At 39.0% G+C, this 18309-nt stretch overlaps 2 protein-coding genes across 5 annotated transcripts in view; both read left to right on the top strand.

Annotated features, from left to right (window-relative positions):
* Positions 1 to 670: 670 nt before the first annotated feature.
* LOC122826883 (gamma-crystallin M2-like) lies at positions 671 to 2418 on the top strand. Its single transcript, XM_044109229.1, has 3 exons — positions 671 to 738; positions 1726 to 1968; positions 2072 to 2418. The coding sequence occupies exons 1-3, from the start codon at positions 721 to 723 to the stop codon at positions 2342 to 2344; spliced, it is 534 nt and encodes a 177-aa protein (XP_043965164.1). The 5' UTR covers positions 671 to 720; the 3' UTR covers positions 2345 to 2418.
* A 2522-nt stretch (positions 2419 to 4940) lies between these two features.
* The window catches only part of LOC122826870 (ETS translocation variant 5-like), a 70003-nt gene continuing 56634 nt past the window's right edge, over positions 4941 to 18309 (top strand). Inside the window, exons 1-14 of one of the 4 annotated variants that reach the window (XR_006369885.1) lie at positions 4941 to 5076; positions 6433 to 6498; positions 6588 to 6669; positions 6748 to 6795; positions 6957 to 7007; positions 9053 to 9161; positions 9484 to 9729; positions 9816 to 10093; positions 10200 to 10262; positions 11014 to 11082; positions 11218 to 11369; positions 11478 to 11579; positions 11670 to 14111; positions 16452 to 17286. Coding sequence is in view for 2 of the 4 variants with exons in the window: in XM_044109208.1 (XP_043965143.1) it covers positions 5383 to 5385; positions 6433 to 6498; positions 6588 to 6669; positions 6748 to 6795; positions 6957 to 7007; positions 9053 to 9161; positions 9484 to 9729; positions 9816 to 10093; positions 10200 to 10262; positions 11014 to 11082; positions 11218 to 11369; positions 11478 to 11585; positions 11670 to 11903 (1509 nt within the window). In the remaining 2 variants the exon portion in view is untranslated. Of the gene's footprint in view, positions 5077 to 5269; positions 5386 to 6432; positions 6499 to 6587; positions 6670 to 6747; positions 6796 to 6956; positions 7008 to 9052; positions 9162 to 9483; positions 9730 to 9815; positions 10094 to 10199; positions 10263 to 11013; positions 11083 to 11214; positions 11370 to 11477; positions 11586 to 11669; positions 14112 to 16451; positions 17287 to 18309 lie in introns of those variants that run through there. The other 3 variants (XR_006369884.1, XM_044109208.1, XM_044109209.1) reach the window with 3 other exon arrangements.

Raw genomic sequence — 18309 nt, 5'->3', positions numbered from 1 at the left:
AGCACCCCAGACCATCACACTACCAGGTTTGACACAAGGTGTTATGTTCGTTTTTTGAAATGCTGTATTGGTTTTCACTTCAGATGTATAGATAATGTAGCTTCTAAAAACAAAGTGTTGGCTGTTTTTTACCTATGCCTTTCTTAAAGTTAAGCTATGATCTCTGACCTCAACTGACACAAATGAAGCCCACAGATCTTTACAAATGTCTCTTTGTGTTCTTCTGTCATGTATCTTTGGATTAAGTCCAGCTCCACAATTTGTGGATGTTGTATTTTACTTTGTTTTGTTGTGTTTGGAGTCCAAAAGCCTCCAAAATGGCTCTGTAATGAGTTCCAGATTGATGGAAGCTTGTGATTTGTTGTTTTTTGGGATCTACTCCATGCTGTCAGACAGGTTCTATTGATGTGAAGTATTTAATAGTGACAAAAGAGCCCAAAGATTTAAATCCAATCATTTTCACAACACCATGTCTGTTTAATGGTATGGATGTTTGGAGTTTACATCTTTTAAGCGAAATATCAGCATCAACAAAACATGTCAGGAAACAATTGCCAAATCAGCTGCTGCATTAATCGTGAGCTCATTTGAATGACAGCAATTGTGCTGGTTTTGCATTTCATCAGCCTTTATATAAAGGTGGTGGATCGGTGATGCAGTGTGAATTGGGCGGGGGACTTTCATTTGATCTGCTTTGGAGAACCATAACGTTGCCTAATCATGGAGCGCACAGGAAAGGTGAGTACAGGGACTTTTCTGCTATATTAAGAGCTTGTTTTTTACTAAATATTCTCCACCATGGTGATCAGTTTACCTGGCTAATTGCTTTAGACCAACATGCTTTTACTGATTCTGGTATCAGTGCATCTGTGTTAAGTAGAAAAAGTTCAGAAAAACGGTTGGATTTAATGAAGAAAACAATATTTTTGCACACAATTGTTATTGTAATTTTCTTTTTCTTTTTGATTTTCTAAAAAAAGGTTAATATGCGTCATGTTTCTTGGAAAGGGTTTCAGGATAATCTCTAATATAGCAATAAATTATCTCAGTTTATTCACAAGGAATGAGCTGTTTCATAATGTAATTGATAATGGAAAACAAACTTATATATATTAGTTTAGAAATCTATAAAATACAAAGTTAAAATACAATGTTGATTTCTAACTATTTTAAAATTCATTAAAGTAGTCAGAATTAATGAAATGGAATAGTTCATGTGTCTGAGGAATTAATTCAGTGTTACATTGTGTAACAAAACAAATACCAACTCCTTCACTGTTTTCAATGTATCAAGTAGAATAAAACAGAAATATTCTTTATTGTCCCACACCGGGGAAATCCAGGTAAAGGTCTAATCGCATTCAATGTGGCATTTTTGATTTCATATGTACGTGTCTAAATCTGTTGATTCTCCTATTTTACCACTGGAGGGCGACATTACACTCTATCTTGGAGTCTGTTCTAAGAGCAAAGTTCATTCAGAGGCAGAATTTTATTGAACACATTTTGTTCAGTGGTCACAAAATCACACATGTAAATGCAATGCTACATTATAGTAAAATGTTGGTGCTAGAGAAAGTATAAGGAACTTTAAATTTATCTTGACTTGTTGGGTAAAACCTTTAATGCTCTTTAATTAGTATTTGCTTGCACTTTGGTACTGGCGCCCATTGTTGTGGATGCAGAAGTTAGTCAGGTATCTCTAACCGAGAGCTCTTCTTTTAGATTTTCTTCTACGAGGACAAGAACTTCAAGGGCCGCTCCTTTGAATGCAGCAGCGACTGTCCTGAGCTCAACTCCCACTTCAGCCGCTGCAACTCCATTCGAGTGGATGGTGGGACCTGGGTCATCTATGAGAGACCCCAGTATATGGGCTACCAGTATATACTGTTTAAAGGGGAGTACCCCATCTTCCAGAGCTGGAATGGCTTCAATGACACCATCCGTTCCTGTCGCCTCATCAGACATGTAAGTCCTGACAGATGTTTTAGGAAAAAAGGTTTTGGTTTCTAATAGATAACAAAATAAAAGTTCTTATTTTAACTGATTTCTTGATTGTTCACCTTTCAAGCCACCCAGCAGCTGCAGGATCCGCATCTATGAACGTCCGGACTTCACCGGCCAGATGATGGAGTTCAACGAAGACCTCTCTGACCTGCAGGACCGCTGGCGCCAGCACGAAGTCCACTCAGCTCACGTCCAAGACGGGCTCTGGATCTTCTACGAGAATCCAAGCTACAGGGGACGGCAGTACTTGCTGGAAAAAGGTGAATACAGGCGCCATTCGGAGTGGGGGGCCCTCCATCCGGCTGTAGGCTCCATTCGACGTGTTGTGGACTTATAGCCCTCCACTTTAGCTTTGTGATTCCCTTCTCTTATCTTTCAACTCTAAACCTTCATACTAATAAAACATAGACAAACTGCAACAGAATATGGGTTTTTATTTTATTTTTCATTTAAAAGTCTTAAAAACGCAAAGGTTATCTAGAGATACCACAACACCACTTGTGTGGTAAATCTAATTGAGTGACCTGCAGAAATGCAAGAAGGTGAAAGGTCAAATATGAAGGATTTGTGTGCACTGCAGCAGATATTGGTAAATTTAGGTGTGTATCTATTTTGTTGTTGCGTCAACACTCGTCTGCTTCACTTGACTCGCATGAGCTGTGATCAAATTAAAATTAAAGTGTATCGCAACCCTAAACAGGAAGGAAGAAAGAGAGAAACAGATTAAAAGAAACTGAACATTCACATAAACAAATAATTTTTAACAATGGTGATGCTTAAATATAGAGATAAAACGTTTTAATCCATCAACCTTTTTTATTTTATGAGTTTCATTATGCCCATTTCTCAATTGATTACAACATTTTTTCTTTGATGTAGTCATGGTGAGCTTTGTCCATTGGGAGGCAGCTTATCTGATGTGCAGCGGTTCGCTAGGGACACTGTTATTTAGTTTCCACAATCTAGAAGACACTATCTATTTTAATCCAATCAAATATCAAATCAATATCTTTGCCTTTTTTTTTGCATTTACTTACTTTTGTAAACAAAAAAAAGTAATGACTTAGATGTCCAACAGTAAGGAGAAAAAGGTCATGCTTGCATCACAATCTGCAGATGTGCTAGATGATCAGCTGTGAGACGATCAGCTGTGTGCAATTTCCTGTGACAGGATATGTTGTTTTATATCATGCTTGTTGATCTGCCAGAACGGAAGAATGAAAAGGGCCCATGTGGCGTCGTGCACAGGAGTCGACGTGTGGCGGCCGAGTAAACAGGAGACGTTGCAAATCAGTAACAGAGCTGCTGAGCTCAGCTGCTGTTCGAACTGGGTCTTTTATCAAACGCAGATCCGTTTCTGCCATCTCCCGACGCTGACCGGGCATTTTTTTTTCTTTTTTTTTTTTTGGAGAAGAGTGCAAACGATCAGTGCAGCTCTACAGAGAAAAACATGAGGGGAAAAGTCCACTCAGGTCATCAGACACAGGGAGTTTCTTTGACCACCAATGGGATTTTCTGCTACTAAAATCCCAATAAGAACCTCCTCTATTCCTCATTAAACAATCTTGAATGCAAAGTGTAAAGATTCAGCATATTAGGAGGACTTGAATAAAATTGTTTCTTAATAAATTGTTATCCAGGATGGACTTACAGATATGTTAAAAGTACAAAAATTGTGTTTGCCCTTGGCTGTAACCAGTTGGTTCTCTCTCAGTTCTTCTTTGATCAGTGGCAGGAACTGAGGATTTTCTGGCATCGCAAAAGCCGCAAAAGGAACATTGGATTGTGCTGCATCATAGCTGCAGCTGACCTTTAATCTTCTTATGTGCATATCTGGATTAAAGTCCCCCCTAACTACAGTGGGTTTGTTCTCTCTATTGTGCAGAGCCATCAGTCATGGAGGGGAGGGCTGGAGGGTGCTGTGTGAGATTTTTTTCCCAAATAATCGCATGAAGCCTTGGCTGATTTTGCAGTAGCTTATGGAAATGAACTGGAAACAGATCAAAGCAAAACTAAAGGGGGAGAAATTCTGCATCTCACGTGGCATAAAAACCCTTCTGCAATAAAGGAATTCATATTATAAAGTGTTAAGCTATGGATTATTACCCCGAGTTGCTTCTTTATGTGAAGTACATGAAACAACCTGTGAAAATCTGGAATTTGCACAACATTTTTTCCTAGGTTTTAAATCACAGTAGTTCAATATATTACCACATCTAACTCTGACATGTAATAAAGCACAACGCAACGTTCCCAGTTCTCTGAACAGCAGAGTCACCAGAATACTGTTTTTTCTCTCGTCAGCTGTACAGTGGTAAGCTAAAGCAGTATGAGTTCAGACAGCCAAGGGAAAATCGTGTAAGTATTTCCATGGCTTCACCATCCACATCCGTATCAGTCCTGGCTTGAAGCAGTAATTGGAAACAGAATCACTTATAAAGGTAAAGCCCCTTGCAGCTCAAATGCAACTTTAGTACAAACTAGCTCTCCCAGTACAGTGTTTACAAATGCCAGCCAATGAGCACAGTATTTTTGTTTTCTTGTGATGTCATCGCCTTCAATACACACAAACAAAAGTAGGGAATATTTCATTTTTGCACTTTAAAAAAAAAGTATTTTTGTGAAACCCTGCTGGGAAAATCTTGTTCAAATGTATAAAATTATAACTTGGGTTGTACTAAATTACAATGTTGTGTTGTTGTTCCATTGTGCTATGTGAAGATACATATTCAGTCAAAAGATGTTAATTTACGTTCATTTAATTTTTATAATTCAAATTGGTGGCTCTGGCCCTTTAAGAACGCTGTGAATTCATGAATGAAACGCAGTCATTCATAAAAAACAGAACGGACGGACGTCAGGGCTATGTTGAAAGTGATTGGCTCAATTTTAGATTGACTCCCGCTTCAGCCAATGGGAGGGCTGTACTCTGCTTAGCTTATCTGAGAGCTCTTCATTGAGAAAAATCCACAGCCGAGTGTTTATTCGTGGAGCTGCAGGCGATGTAGGGGGGGAAAACTGCGACCACTTATTTTAAATCACTCTTCCGACAATTACTTCACCACCCAGGTATGTTTTGCATTATCTTATTGATGTGTATATAAAAGTTGGTCGAAACGTGCTTGGTTTTTTTTTTCTCCGTCTATCCAGGCGAACCGCAGTGTCGCGGTTTGTTGCTGGCTGTGAAGGGAGCAGATACTGGTTAAAGAGGCGAACGCCATTTTCTAGCAATCAAAGCCAACATGCGTCCATTTCCGCGCATCTGTCGGCCCCTCAGAACCCTGTTTCTATTTGCATTGCCTGTTCTTTTTTATCAGTAGTATTCGTTTTGTTAGCTTTGTGAATGTTTTTCCGTTCGCTCTGGTAAATTTCTCAATGGTGAGCTGCCCCCCTCTTCTTCTCCTCCCCCTCCTCCTGCTGGAGATCAAATTTCACTTCATTGAGAAAAACAAGGAGGTCCCACAGCGGTCAGCGCCAAACTCCATTCACAATTTGTCCAATTTTACGTTCGGCTCTCTAGCTTAGTAAATTTTGGTTTGGTTGGTTTTCTTATAACTATGTCGCAAAACTTAAATACTTACTGTTTACGTCGAGTTGTCAGTCGCAAATTATCTGTTTTTGCTATCCGTAAGTCAGATCCTTGAAACTTTATTGTATTGTATTGGGATTTTGAGTGATAAAACTAGTAGAACGAGAGGTTAAACCGAAGCCGAGGTGGAGATTTTCCGTATACACTGAGATTAACTCGTCATCTTGAGAAAACGAATCTGGAAATTAACTTATCGGGAAATTAACTGCTTATCTCGAACAAACAATGGGGGAAAAGTACAATGTGGTAAACATCCACTCTCGGCTTACATTTTGAAGTGGAAGGGAAGGATAAATAAGAACCAATCTGAAAAGTGTGGTGTGCATTTGTTCAGAAGTCGTCTTGTTAGTTAATTGTGATCATGTGGGTACTTTCATTTCAGTGTTAATACAACTGTTCTGTTTATTTGAGAGAAACTGTACCACAGAGAACAATATTCATGTGTTCAAATGGCCTAGTCAAAGTTTACACCTAAGTCCTTTACTAAAGGAAAGGGAAAACACCTCATGTGCTGTCTGGATATAAATATTTTTGCTTTGCCCATTGACAGCGAGTACCTCAAGGTCATTGTGAACAAAACCGAAAGACCTCATGTTTTCTCGCTCTCTCTCATGCTCATAACTCATGATGTCACACAGCTTTTGTTTGCGATGAGGCTACTAGAGTCACAGCTAAGCCCTGCTGTCTGGTCGCAGAGGTCAGAACAACGTAAACCAATTGAGTCACTTTAAGGGGATGATTGTTGTATGAATGGAGGGTTAAATCAGGTGGAAACAGCCGCAGATCTGATGCATTTAAGTGTTTACCTAATAGCTCCCACTTGTCCTGCCCTCCAGGGTGAAAACCGCTGCAACATGGACGGCTTTTATGATCAGCAGGTTCCTTTCATGGTGCCCGAGAGTGTGAGTTTTTTGACCTGCCAATTTGATGTCCCGTTATTTATTGGTGTGTGCATTGCAATCTGATTTGTTTTTGCCGCTGCCGGTTGCAGAAATGCCACACAGAGGAGGAGAGGAGTCTCGGCGACAGACGGAGGAGGTTCTTAGAAACAGAGCTGGCTCAGGACACAGAGGGTATATCAACTTGGTTTGCTCTGTTTGTTTCCAAACGCAGCAGTTGACCTGTAAATTTACTCCGTGTTTGTCTTTCAGAGCTTTTTCAGGATCTGATCCAGCTCCAGGAAATATGGATTGCAGAAGGTAAAAAAAACAAAGGGGGGCAGGGGAGAGAGCAAAGCAAACATTTATTTAAAAATAGAAGCTACCTGCTATTAATAAGACCAAACACGCTGCATGTATTGATTATTTTTGGCTCAGCGTATAGCGAGATCTTAATCATCCTGTCTTCTGCCGTCTGACAGCTCAGGTTCCTGATGACGAGCAGTTTGTCCCAGATTTCCAGTCCAATAACTGTGAGTAGCTACTTCTCCTCTCGTATTTATAGATGTCACCCACGGTTACACAAGGAGCATTTCATAAAAATGACAGTGATTTATTATGAAAACATTTATTTTGGTTGAGAACCCTGTGTGTGAATCATATTTGCTTACATAACAGAGCTAGATTTTTGTTTGTGAACTGTGAAAGCCAAATAATGGAGCCATTTTGTTCCCTGCGTGGTGGTGGCTGTGTATTTAATTCTATTCTGTTGTAGCAAATTGCAAATGAAGACGTGTGAAGGGCTGAAAATAGTCTGAGCAAACAGTCCTGCCCTCTCACTTGAGGAAAATAAACTGCTTTCCAGATAATGAGTTTGTTTTATTTATTTTTACCCTGGGTCTTGGACTACAAGTAGTGCGGAGGAGAAAATTAGGTTGTGCCACAGCAGCCACAATGTAATAAACAAACCATTAAATCAATATTAAACATGTACGTTCTTAAATGTTATGCTAAATGTTTTGTTCTCTGGGAAACCATGAGAAAAAGTAAAATGTCAAACATAATTAAATTAAATTACGATTTGTTCTATATGAAAACTGAATACTCTCTATTTCCGTTCATTTGTTGTTGGTCCCTTTTTAGGTCAAGTGAAATATAAACTAAAACCGATTCAAACCGCCAGCCCATAATTACATTTAATTACAGTTGACGATTTAATCGTGTACAAAAACATCTGCTGCCTCTTAATGCATCATTCTTCCAATTTTTCTTGTGCTATGACTGTTGTTATACAGATATTTAATGTAAATGTACTGAGATTCCCCATAATCCCACCAAAAAACAATAAAATTTGAACATTGGATTATAGAAAATCCCAGAAAGCATACATGTAAATTGTATTCCTTAAATTATTCACTATTTCATTGCATTGTACATCGCCTTTCCACACATCTAATTACATTTATATTGATTTGGCTGAATTTTGGCACTTTTACTTCCCCGTATTTCGACAATGAATAGGGGCAATTTTAGCGCTCCATACTTTTCATATAGCTCCATATTAATCATTTACATATTTCTACCTTCAGAGTTGCATATTCCTCATGAAACTATCACTTGTAGACCTCCATACATTCACTGAATTTTGCCACACATTGCCTTCTATATGTTTGATCTTTTCGTGAGATAAGACAAATAGAAACTAATCCAGGAATGTCACACTAGTTTACAACCTGCAGCAAAAGGTTTAAAAAAACCCAAAAAGGTTTGTTTGTTTTTTTAGAGATCTATATAAAAATATTATAATTTTAATCACACTAAATATGAACAGAACACCTCTATACTTTTTGTAAAGCTGTTGCTGAATTGGAGAGCTCCTTCAGTGACGGGTTTTTGCATCCTACGTGCACAAACAACCATTATCAGAGGTCCTTCCTACTAGCAGCTGTTGCTCTTGAAAGCCATCACTGCTCCCAACACATTCAATATTCCATTGTGATATAGATGAACCCAGTCAACCTTTCCGGATCCGTTTTCCCCCTGCTGTGTTTACAAGCAAAGATTGCGCCACATCACCCAGAGACACACAAATGTGTTGGAGCTTTGCCAAATCAATGCTACTACTCACAAGAACAGGAAATGAGGGGGTTATAAGATGACATCCGGGGCCGGTGTATCTATATTATGTCGTGAATCAAAATAGGTACAGTAGGTGCAGCTCCCACACACGTGGATTTATTGCTGCTTTAATGACGGCTCCCGTGACAGAACAACTCCAACGTGAGGCCATAAAGCCGCCTGCGAGCGTGTCGCACATGGAAATGTTTGTGGCCTGTTGGCGTCACGGCAACATGCTGACGGCTCCTTCCAGGAAAGTTGAGCTCGGGTAGAAAAACACACAGAGGAGCAAAAAGGGAGCCAGGAGAAAGAGCTCTGTTGAATCTGAGAAAATGCCTCAGAAATCAGAGAAATCACCAGCAATGGAAAATCTTATTCCATTGCTTGGACGGTTTTTTTTGTTGTGGGAGCATAAAACTTCAAATATACTGAAACATTGTTTTGTAACGTCTGTTTGTAGTGATGCTTCACGGACCGCCTGTCAGCAAGGTGAAGCGGGAGCCCAGTCCATCCAAAGATTTGTCCCCCTGCGGGACCCCCCAGACTGATATGTGCCTTTACAGTTACAGGTACCAGATAAAGGCTTTACACTGGATTCCTTTGTTCACTTTTACACATTTTTATGTTATCTTACTACCATACTTGTCATATGGTGAAGAGATTTTGGGAAATGACTATGGAAGCAGCCTCCAACCTATTTATGTTTTGCAAAATAAATAAAAAAAAGCCATGAGGATTGTAAACCACAACACTTTAAGAAATCTTTTTGACTTTTTGAATTTCTTGGATTGCAGTTGGCGTGTTGAGTGACTGTAACGACTATTGTTGTTGTTATTATTTGTGTGTTTTAGACTGAATAAGCTACACTATTTATGTCATTGTCTCCCTTAGTGCCTGTGAAAACAAACCGGGTCCAGCCAGTGCACCTGCAACACAGTGTAGCTCCATCCACCCTGCAGGACCTCCACCCTTACGGAGGCAGCTGCAGCCTTCCCCACCTCAGATGAGCAGCCGAGCTCCAACTTCCAGCCCCTTCCACCGCCAAAACCTCCCACAGGCCAACCAGAACCAGCAGTTCGCGCTGCGGCACGCCCCCATCGGCTGCACGGCAGCGGCGGCTTTCAACACAGAGCAAAGGTGAGCTCTGATTTCGACCTTTAATGTTTGTTTTTGCTTTGCGCGCATCTCCACCGACGACTCCAACCTTCCTCTGGTTCTCCCAGGTTCCACCGGCAGCTGTCTGATCCCTGCCTGCCCTTCCTGCCTCCAGAGAAAACCCCGAACCCGCCGTACCACCCCTCCAGCTGCGACGGCCGGCCTCTGTACCAGCGCCACCTGTCGGATCCAGTCGTCCTCCTCCCTCCCCACGGTTTCAAGCAGGAGCTGGTGGACCCACGCTACCCGGACCCGGGGCCGGCCGGTCCAGGTCTGGCCCCGCCCCAAGCCAACTTCAGCCACGTCAAAATCAAGCAAGAGCCAAGAGACTTCAGCTTTGAGCCCGGTGTGTTTAAAGTGCTTGTTTTGTTTTTTTTTGTAATATGCATAACGACTTTTGGGTTCAATAATTTGTGCCTGAAGCTTTATTGGATCTCTTGTCTCTTTTTCAGAGGTTCAAACCTGCCAGTCGACTTTTGGAAAGTCTCCGGTTCTGTTTCAGAAAAACAATGCTGGTGAGTTCTAGTTAATGGTTTGCTATTCTCTGCCTTATGGGAGTCCAAACTGCCACAATTTAATAAGTCAACACGGAGAATCAAAGAGAGCCCTAATGAAGGAATGAATCCAAGTTTCAACTAATAACTTAAATAATTCTGTATTTGCAATTATTTTAGAACTTTCTAATTGGACAGTGTCACTTTTTGGGACTTAATGTTGCAGAGGAAATTTGTAGCTGAATAAAACGGTAAAATAATTACGAATGCTTAATTATGAATGAAGAAAGTTAAGTTCTGTTGACTTACCTTCACATTAAATGTTTACTTCTTTTCTATCTATTTATCTATTTATTTGTGGCCCATTTGACCGTTTATGTGCCACAATTTAAGACATTAATAACATCCAAAATTCCAAAATAAACGGTCAGTTAAATGAAACTGAAAGATAAAATATTAATATATGTCATTTATGTCACCAATAGGAAAAAAAATGTGTTCACAAAAGAAACATAATTGTTTGTTTTGTCGATTCTCAACTATCGACACTTTTCTTAACTTTTATTGAATAAATATTTATTTTAAATTATGACACACAGACACATATATATATATGTATATATATATATATATATATATATATATATATATATATATATATATATATATATATATATATATATAGAGAGAGAGATAGATAATCTAATGACATACATATGTCATTAGATGTGTAACTCTAACTCTATTTTTTAAATTTATTTTTTCCCCACAGGATTTGGTCCGGACAGAGAGCCTCTTCGGTACTTTGATGACACCTGTGTTGTACCAGAAAGATTGGAAGGTAGGTTACCGTCACACTGCTTAAAATCCTCTTTTATTTTTTATTTTATTCTCCGTCATTAGAAATGAGTAGAATCTGATTGTTTTGGTAGCCGAAGCGAGACGCGTGAACTCGGTGCAATTCTCTTGAAAGCAGGCAAAGTGAAGCAGGAAGGTTTGCCGTACCAGCGCCGCGGCTCCCTGCAGCTCTGGCAGTTCTTGCTCACGCTGCTGGACAATCCGGCAAACAGACACCTGATCGTGTGGACAGGACGCAACATGGAGTTCAAACTGATCGATCCAGAAGAGGTGGTGCTTTTAGTCTTCAAACTATCAGCTTTAAACCATTTGTAAGAATAATTCTTTGATTTTTAATCTTTTTATTGTCTCTTTTTTTTTTTTTCTTCTTTCTTTCAGGTGGCTCGCCTTTGGGGCATCCAGAAAAATCGACCAGCCATGAATTACGACAAGCTGAGCCGCTCGCTGCGGTACTACTACGAAAAAGGCATCATGCAGAAGGTAAAGGCGAGTCATCTTCCTCATCTACAGTTTCACACGATTCTCTTTTCTTCAAAGATTTTTTTAAACGCTTTTATTTCCTTCCTCCAGGTTGCCGGGGAAAGGTACGTCTACAAATTTGTGTGCAACCCCGACGCGTTGTTCTCCATGGCATTCCCGGAAAACCACAGGCCGAGTTTGAAGGCCGACCTGGACGCCATCTTGCCTCCCAACGAGGAGGACGGCTTCCCCCTGCCCAGCTACGAGGAGGAGGGTCCGTACCTAATGGACGGAGGGGAGCAGTGCGTCCAGGGACTGGCTTTCCCCGACAGCTACCCGTACTAGCAGCTGGAAGGGAAAAAAACCCCACAATATTACTGTATTTTACAAAACGAGGCGAAGCGTAAAATTACTGAGCAACTTTTCAGATAAGAATTTTTTTATTTTTTATTCTTGTCTTGTCGAGAAGTTTTGTTTTTGAAAAATTTCAAAGCTGGAAATTGGAGACTGTTAAACTTGCTTCTTCAGCGAAGAAAACAAACTTTAGCTCCCATTCAGATGCCTGTGTTCATGGGCACTTCAAGGATAATGGCCTACGCCGGCATGGGAAAGGTTGTGTTTCTAGAGGAAAAGCCGGTCATTTTTTAATTATGTATGCACAAAATAACTGCAAGAAACCTTAACATTGAAGAGAAAAACGCTGACTACAAGATGTCCCAACGTTTAAAGACATGGTTCTAATTTTATACAAAAGAATTGTTTTACCCCATAAACAAATATTCAGTGGCGGTTCTTTATTACTCACTGGGCCAGCATGCATGCATTCGTTTAGTCATTGTTTTTTTTTTTTTTGTTTTTTTTTCTCTTTGACTGTCGCAGCACCAAATTGGTTGAGGGCACAGTGGACTTAATTTTTTTTTGTTGCTCTTGCCTCTCCCTAATAGATTGACACCCTAGATGGTAAGCCACATTTATCATGTCAAAAACTGCCACTGCTGCTAAGGAGTCTGAACAAGTAAGGTCAGATTTTGGGAAAGATCGTTCTTCTAGCAATTTCTCTTGATTGACATAACTGAAGCTGTAACTCTACGGCTAATGTCTGTAGCATTTTCTTCTAAAGTGGCATCTGCACTTAAGCACAGATATGCAGTGTTTTGTCCCTCGCAAACCTTGTCATCAACTTTTTTCTCAGTGTTTCAGTTGCAGCTTTTTCCTTTTTTTTGTTGTTTTCTCAGTCCTTCTTTTTTTTTTTTTTTTTTTCAATGGTGGTAGTTTTGTAGCATGGCCACCGCTTTTGTTCTCAAATTTGTAAACTCTGGGACCTGTTTGGCAGCCAAAAACAAAAACCTTGAAGCCATGGCACTCCTTTTGCTAATTTAGTAAGCATATTACCCAGACTGCTCGAAAGGGACGCTCTTGTATTTTCTGGACCATATAATCCAGAAACATCCATGTTGAGAATGTCTTTTTGTGTACATTTTCTCCCTTGGGTTTTAAAGCTAATATTTTTAGCATTATATGGACTTGTATGTATTTCCTATAACAGCTTATGATGAAAGTACTGCTTCTATTTTTTGGATTCTGTACGACTGCCACTCTTATGCTTATGAAAGGCATGTTTTGTTTTTGTTTTTTTTCTTCGAAACGCCTCACCACTTAATGTACCGAGATAGATTTCTGCATTTTTGTATAATTTGTTTGCTTCAGTGTGTAGAGAAAAAAAAAGTGTATAATTATATATGGATATATTTTTGCAAAAGGCTGTATTTGCTTGCAAATATGTTGCATCAGCTCTTCAAGGAGGAAGAACTCTGAATCCTTCTGGCAGAAGATGTTCCTCATATATTTTACTATAGATCCTGACGCTGGTGTGACTTTTACCCTCAGATACTGTATGTGTGCCTTCTGTTTATCTTTACTGATAAAATAAACTATTTTACTCTTTTATTTTTGCCTCAGTGTAGATAACAAAAAAAACTTTATGTACATTTATTTGTTATAAAAATAATCGCACCACTAAATTGGTTGAGGGCACAGTGGACTGTGCCACTGGAATCAAGATTAAGGTTTACTTAGTCTGAACAAAAACATCCTGTTAATACAAAGTTATTTGAGGCACTTTAACTAACCTTTGAGCCAAAAGAATCAAGTTAAAACGGTTTTCAGAGAGGAATTAAAGCAAATAGTTATATTTAATTTATAATAACGCTGTTATTGTCAAACCACAGCATTTCCTGTTTACGGTGTTTTATTTTGAAGGAACTCGCAGGAAAGAGGCGTATTTATAATTTTTACCAGCTTTATTATTGGCTGTAATTACCACTTGCAGCCAGCAGAGGGCATAAAACCGCCGCTCAAAATGCTGTGGTAGCCATAGACTGGCTGTAGCGCAGTTGTTAGGTTGTTACCAGCTTGACAGCAGCGATTTAAGTGAGTCACCATTAGGTACATTAACAGATATATTTATCCTGGGCTCATTTCCATGTTTTTTTGTGCGTGTGAATAAGAAACATCTCAGAGTTGAAGACAGCACCGCGGCGACTTAGACGGAAGGTAGCGGTGCTAACCTATTAGCATGGTTTTAGATGTGTAGTTGAGTTTCCCATCCTGTTTATACAAATATATATGAGGCACCTTTACTATGCTGTGAGTCAAAAGAAACAAATTAAAACGGTATTCGGAGAGTAATTAAAGCAAATTGTTATATTTAATTTATAATAACGCTGTTATTGTCAAACCACAGCATTTCCTGTTTACGGTGTTTTATTTTGAAGGGACTCGCAGGAAGGAGTTCTGCGAGTTTGTGGTTACAAAATTACGAGCTTTATTATTGGCTGTAATTACCACTTACAGCCAGCAGAGGGCATAAACCTGCCGCTCAAAATGCTGTTGTAGACATAGACAGGCTGTAGCGCTGTAGTTGGATCGGTACCAGCTTGACAGCAGCGATTTAAGTGAGTCCCCGTTAGGTACATTAACAAAGATATTTATCCTGGGCTCATTTCAATGTTTTTTTTTTTTTTTGTGAGTGTGAATTAGAAACATCTCCTCAGAGTTGATGAATGCACCGCGGCGACTTAAACAGAAGCTAGCGGGGCTAACCGATTAGCAAGGCTTTAGATGCGAAGTTGAGTTTCCCTTCCTGTTAATACAAATATATATGATGCACCTTTACTAAGCTGTGAATCAAAAGAAACAAATTAAAACGGTATTCAGAGAGTAATTAGGGCAAATAGTTATATTTAATGTATAATAACGCTGTTTTTGTCAAACCACAGCATTTCCTGTTTACGGTGTTTTATTTTGAAGGAACTGGCAGGAAGGAGTTCTGCGAGTTTGTGTTTACATATTTACCAACTTTATTATTGGCTGTAATTACCACTTACAGCCACCAGAGGGCATAAACCCGCCGCTCAAAATGCTGTTGTAGCCATAGACAGGCTGTAGCGCTGTAGTTGGGTCGTTACCAGCTTGACAGCAGCGATTTAAGTGAGTCCCCGTTAGGTACATTAACAAAGATATTTATCCTGGGCTCATTTCAATGTTTTTTTTGTGAGTGTGAATTAGAAACATCTCCTCAGAGTTGAAGAAAGCACCGCGGCGACTTAGACGGAAGCTAGTGGTGCTAACCGATTAGCAAGGCTTTAGATCCGAAGTTGAGTTTCACTTCCTGTTAATACAAATATATATGAGGCACCTTTACTAAGCTGTGAATCAAAATAAACAAATTAAAACGGTATTCAGAGAGTAATTAAAGCAAATAGTTATATTTAATGTATAATAACGCTGTTTTTGTCAAACCACAGCATTTCCTGTTTACGGTGTTTTATTTTGGAGGAGCTCGCAGGAAGAAGGCGTATTTATAATTTTTACCAACTTTATTATTGGCTGTAATTACCACTTGCAGCCACCAGAGGGCATAAACCCGCCGCTCAAAATGCTGTTGTAGCCATAGACAGGCTGTAGCGCTGTAGTTGGGTCGTTACCAGCTTGACAGCAGCGATGTAAGTAGGGATCCCGTTAGATTAATTAACACAGATATTTATGCTGGGCTCATTTAAATGTCCAGTGTTTTCCTAAAATTCTTATATATTTTTTTGTTTTTCTTTACCCAATTCTCATATTTAGGCCCGAGCAGCAAAGCGTTGCAAAAGTCTATTGTTTTCATACTGTTTATTATTCTCTTTTACTTCTGTAATTTTTACTGAAATCAATTTTAAAGTCATGAATTTATTTGTAAGAAAATATATTTCTGTTTATGCACCTGTTTTACACCTGCACTTTGAGTAATTATTAGTGAACAGAAGGACTGATTACGCTCTGTGGATCTGCTTCTAATTCATACTTACAAAGAAAACATTAAGATTAAAAGAGAAGAGTTAGGAAATAACATTAAAGAGCAACAAAGTCTTCATTAGCCAATCAGGAACAAGAAACCAGCTAACTGCTGCCATCTGCCATCCAGTGGACACAAATAGGAACTGCCACACAATTTACATTATCTGCATTTCCTTCTACCTGAATTCATCTGTATCTAAAATTTCTACACACAGCTAACTCACTACAACTCCTGCTGTTCACAAAACACATTTAATTTTCTAATTATTTTTATCCTAAAATAATTTAACAGCAATTTAATAAGAATGGGTCAATATTTAGTTTGTAGCTTTAGAACAGCTGCAGTTACTCGCCCCTCGCTATCATTAAGAGAAAGCAAAACTAGATATAAACATAAACATTGAATCTGTGAGCTCAGCTATTGCTTTTGTTTAAAAAAAAAATCCTTAGTTCCAAAATTTTTGATCACAATTTTATTTCTCTTTTTTTAATTGACAGGGTTTTTTTTGTTGTTGTTTTTTATTGAATAATTGTGAAACAAATTTAACTCCACAGTTTCTGCTGCAGTGACTCAATGACGATGTCGTGACACATCAACCACACCTCTCCTCTGCCGCCACCTACAGGATAAAAGCTTAACGCTTCACCACTTCTACACTTCAACCTGGTGACGCATTGGCCATACCTCGAAATTTCTGAAGTGAGGAACTTTTAACATTTTCAAAGCAAAGTTAATCTTTTATGCGATATAAATGAGCATCTTTCTTTAGTATAAATCCAGGGCGAAGACCAAAGACTACTCCTGAGCATTTTACGTTGAAAAAGCAGGAAAGAGAATGACAGGACAAAAACTAACATGTGACAGTGGCGCGGCGCTTCTTTCTCACACAGCTGACTGCTAGTTTATCATATTTATTTATTCATTTTTGGTGATTAGGTTTTTGCTACAAACGAAACAAAAAAAAACAAAAACATAAAAATCAGGACCCTGAAGTTTTCGAGGACCATGAACTGTTAGCGAAGTGATAAATACAAAGTTCCACATCTGCGGCTGCTTACGCTACTTCCAATGAGCGATTCTGTGACTGGAGCCTCTGACTCGGGTGATAGGATCCGTCCTACAGACTACAGACGATGCTGTATTCACCATCATTGCTGCTCTTTTGTTCTCAACCAACTGTGTTGTTTATTTGACCCTTTGGGAAACATTTCCAAGTAATTGTCGTGACAGTACAACACCTCAACCCCTTATTTCTGGAGGTATTTCTGATTCCTCCGTGTACTAAAACGTTTTTCCGGGTTAACAGGTTTTAAGAAAATACGGAAGACTGATGTCCCACAGCATCAGAGAGCTCAGTGACGGTGGTCTCTGGACATCAGGACAGCACTGGTGAGTTTGGCATGTTCTTCATTTAAAAGGTGTGGTGTCTATGTTAGTTATGTGGATTTTTACCCAGCAGTTTTGACCAACTATCAGGTCACTGCGCTTCTTATGTAGCATTTCACATGATAACCTCGCGGTGCATTAAAGTACACCTCGTACATTATAACGTTTTAAAAATAATTTTGCTTAAATGATTTAATCCGCCACATTGTTATTTAAAAACTCTTAACTAACATGATTAATAATGTTTATTCTGACCAAAATTACAATTACTTCTGCACTGATTAGTGTTTAAAAAAAACCCCTGAAAAATATAAACTCAAGTCATTAAGAAATGTTCTTTTAGATATGACTAAAAGTAGTCTGAAGCTCTCACAGAGCTTTGAAATCTCTTTTCTGGTAACTGAGCAAGGAAATGTTGCGGACCTATTAATGATGCTGAAGAACACTGGATTAATCTGAAACCTTTCAGATTAAGTTTCATGTGACATGTTAATTATATATTGGAAGATAGAAAACACCATAACAGCTCAGTGACTGCCATTCCCTGCATGTCATGTCTTTTACACGTTCCGTTTTTGCATATGTTTCACACAGGAAGATAATTGGTGGTGCGCCATCTGCTACTACATTTCCCCTGTAAACTGTTTCAGTTTACAACTACGACAAAAGTTGAAACATTTGTAAAAAAGCGTTGTCATATATTTGAGATAGGAGTTGTCTTAAGATGGTAGAAGTCCACTTTGCGAATTGTTAGCGTCCAGCTAATCTGAATTTGTACCAAGATATGTTGCAGAGAGAGTTATGGTCTCCAGTTAAGACATTAACTGCTTCTAATCATTTGTACTTTATGTCTTTTTAACTTTCTCTTTAGTAACTTGAACACCTTAGCCTATATTTTGTGCTTCTCAAACTCAGATCCACTAAATGCAGGAAGATGAGGCTTTGCTACTTTTGAGCTGCTTAGCAAAAAGTAATTTGCTTTAAAAGAGGGTTTAAAAAAATATTACTTGAGCTTTACTCTTTTAT

The sequence above is a fragment of the Gambusia affinis genome, linkage group LG24, assembly GCF_019740435.1.
Source record: "Gambusia affinis linkage group LG24, SWU_Gaff_1.0, whole genome shotgun sequence".
Classification (NCBI taxonomy): domain Eukaryota; kingdom Metazoa; phylum Chordata; class Actinopteri; order Cyprinodontiformes; family Poeciliidae; genus Gambusia; species Gambusia affinis.
The sequence above is the reverse complement of the archived record's forward strand: the minus strand, read 5'-3'. Positions and strand labels throughout refer to the sequence as shown.

Bases quoted from the DNA above. Each gene is read 5' to 3' on its own strand.
- LOC122826883 (XM_044109229.1), top strand. The intron at 1,969-2,071 runs GTAAGTCCTGAC...TCACCTTTCAAG, and splicing joins CCTGTCGCCTCATCAGACAT to CCACCCAGCAGCTGCAGGAT.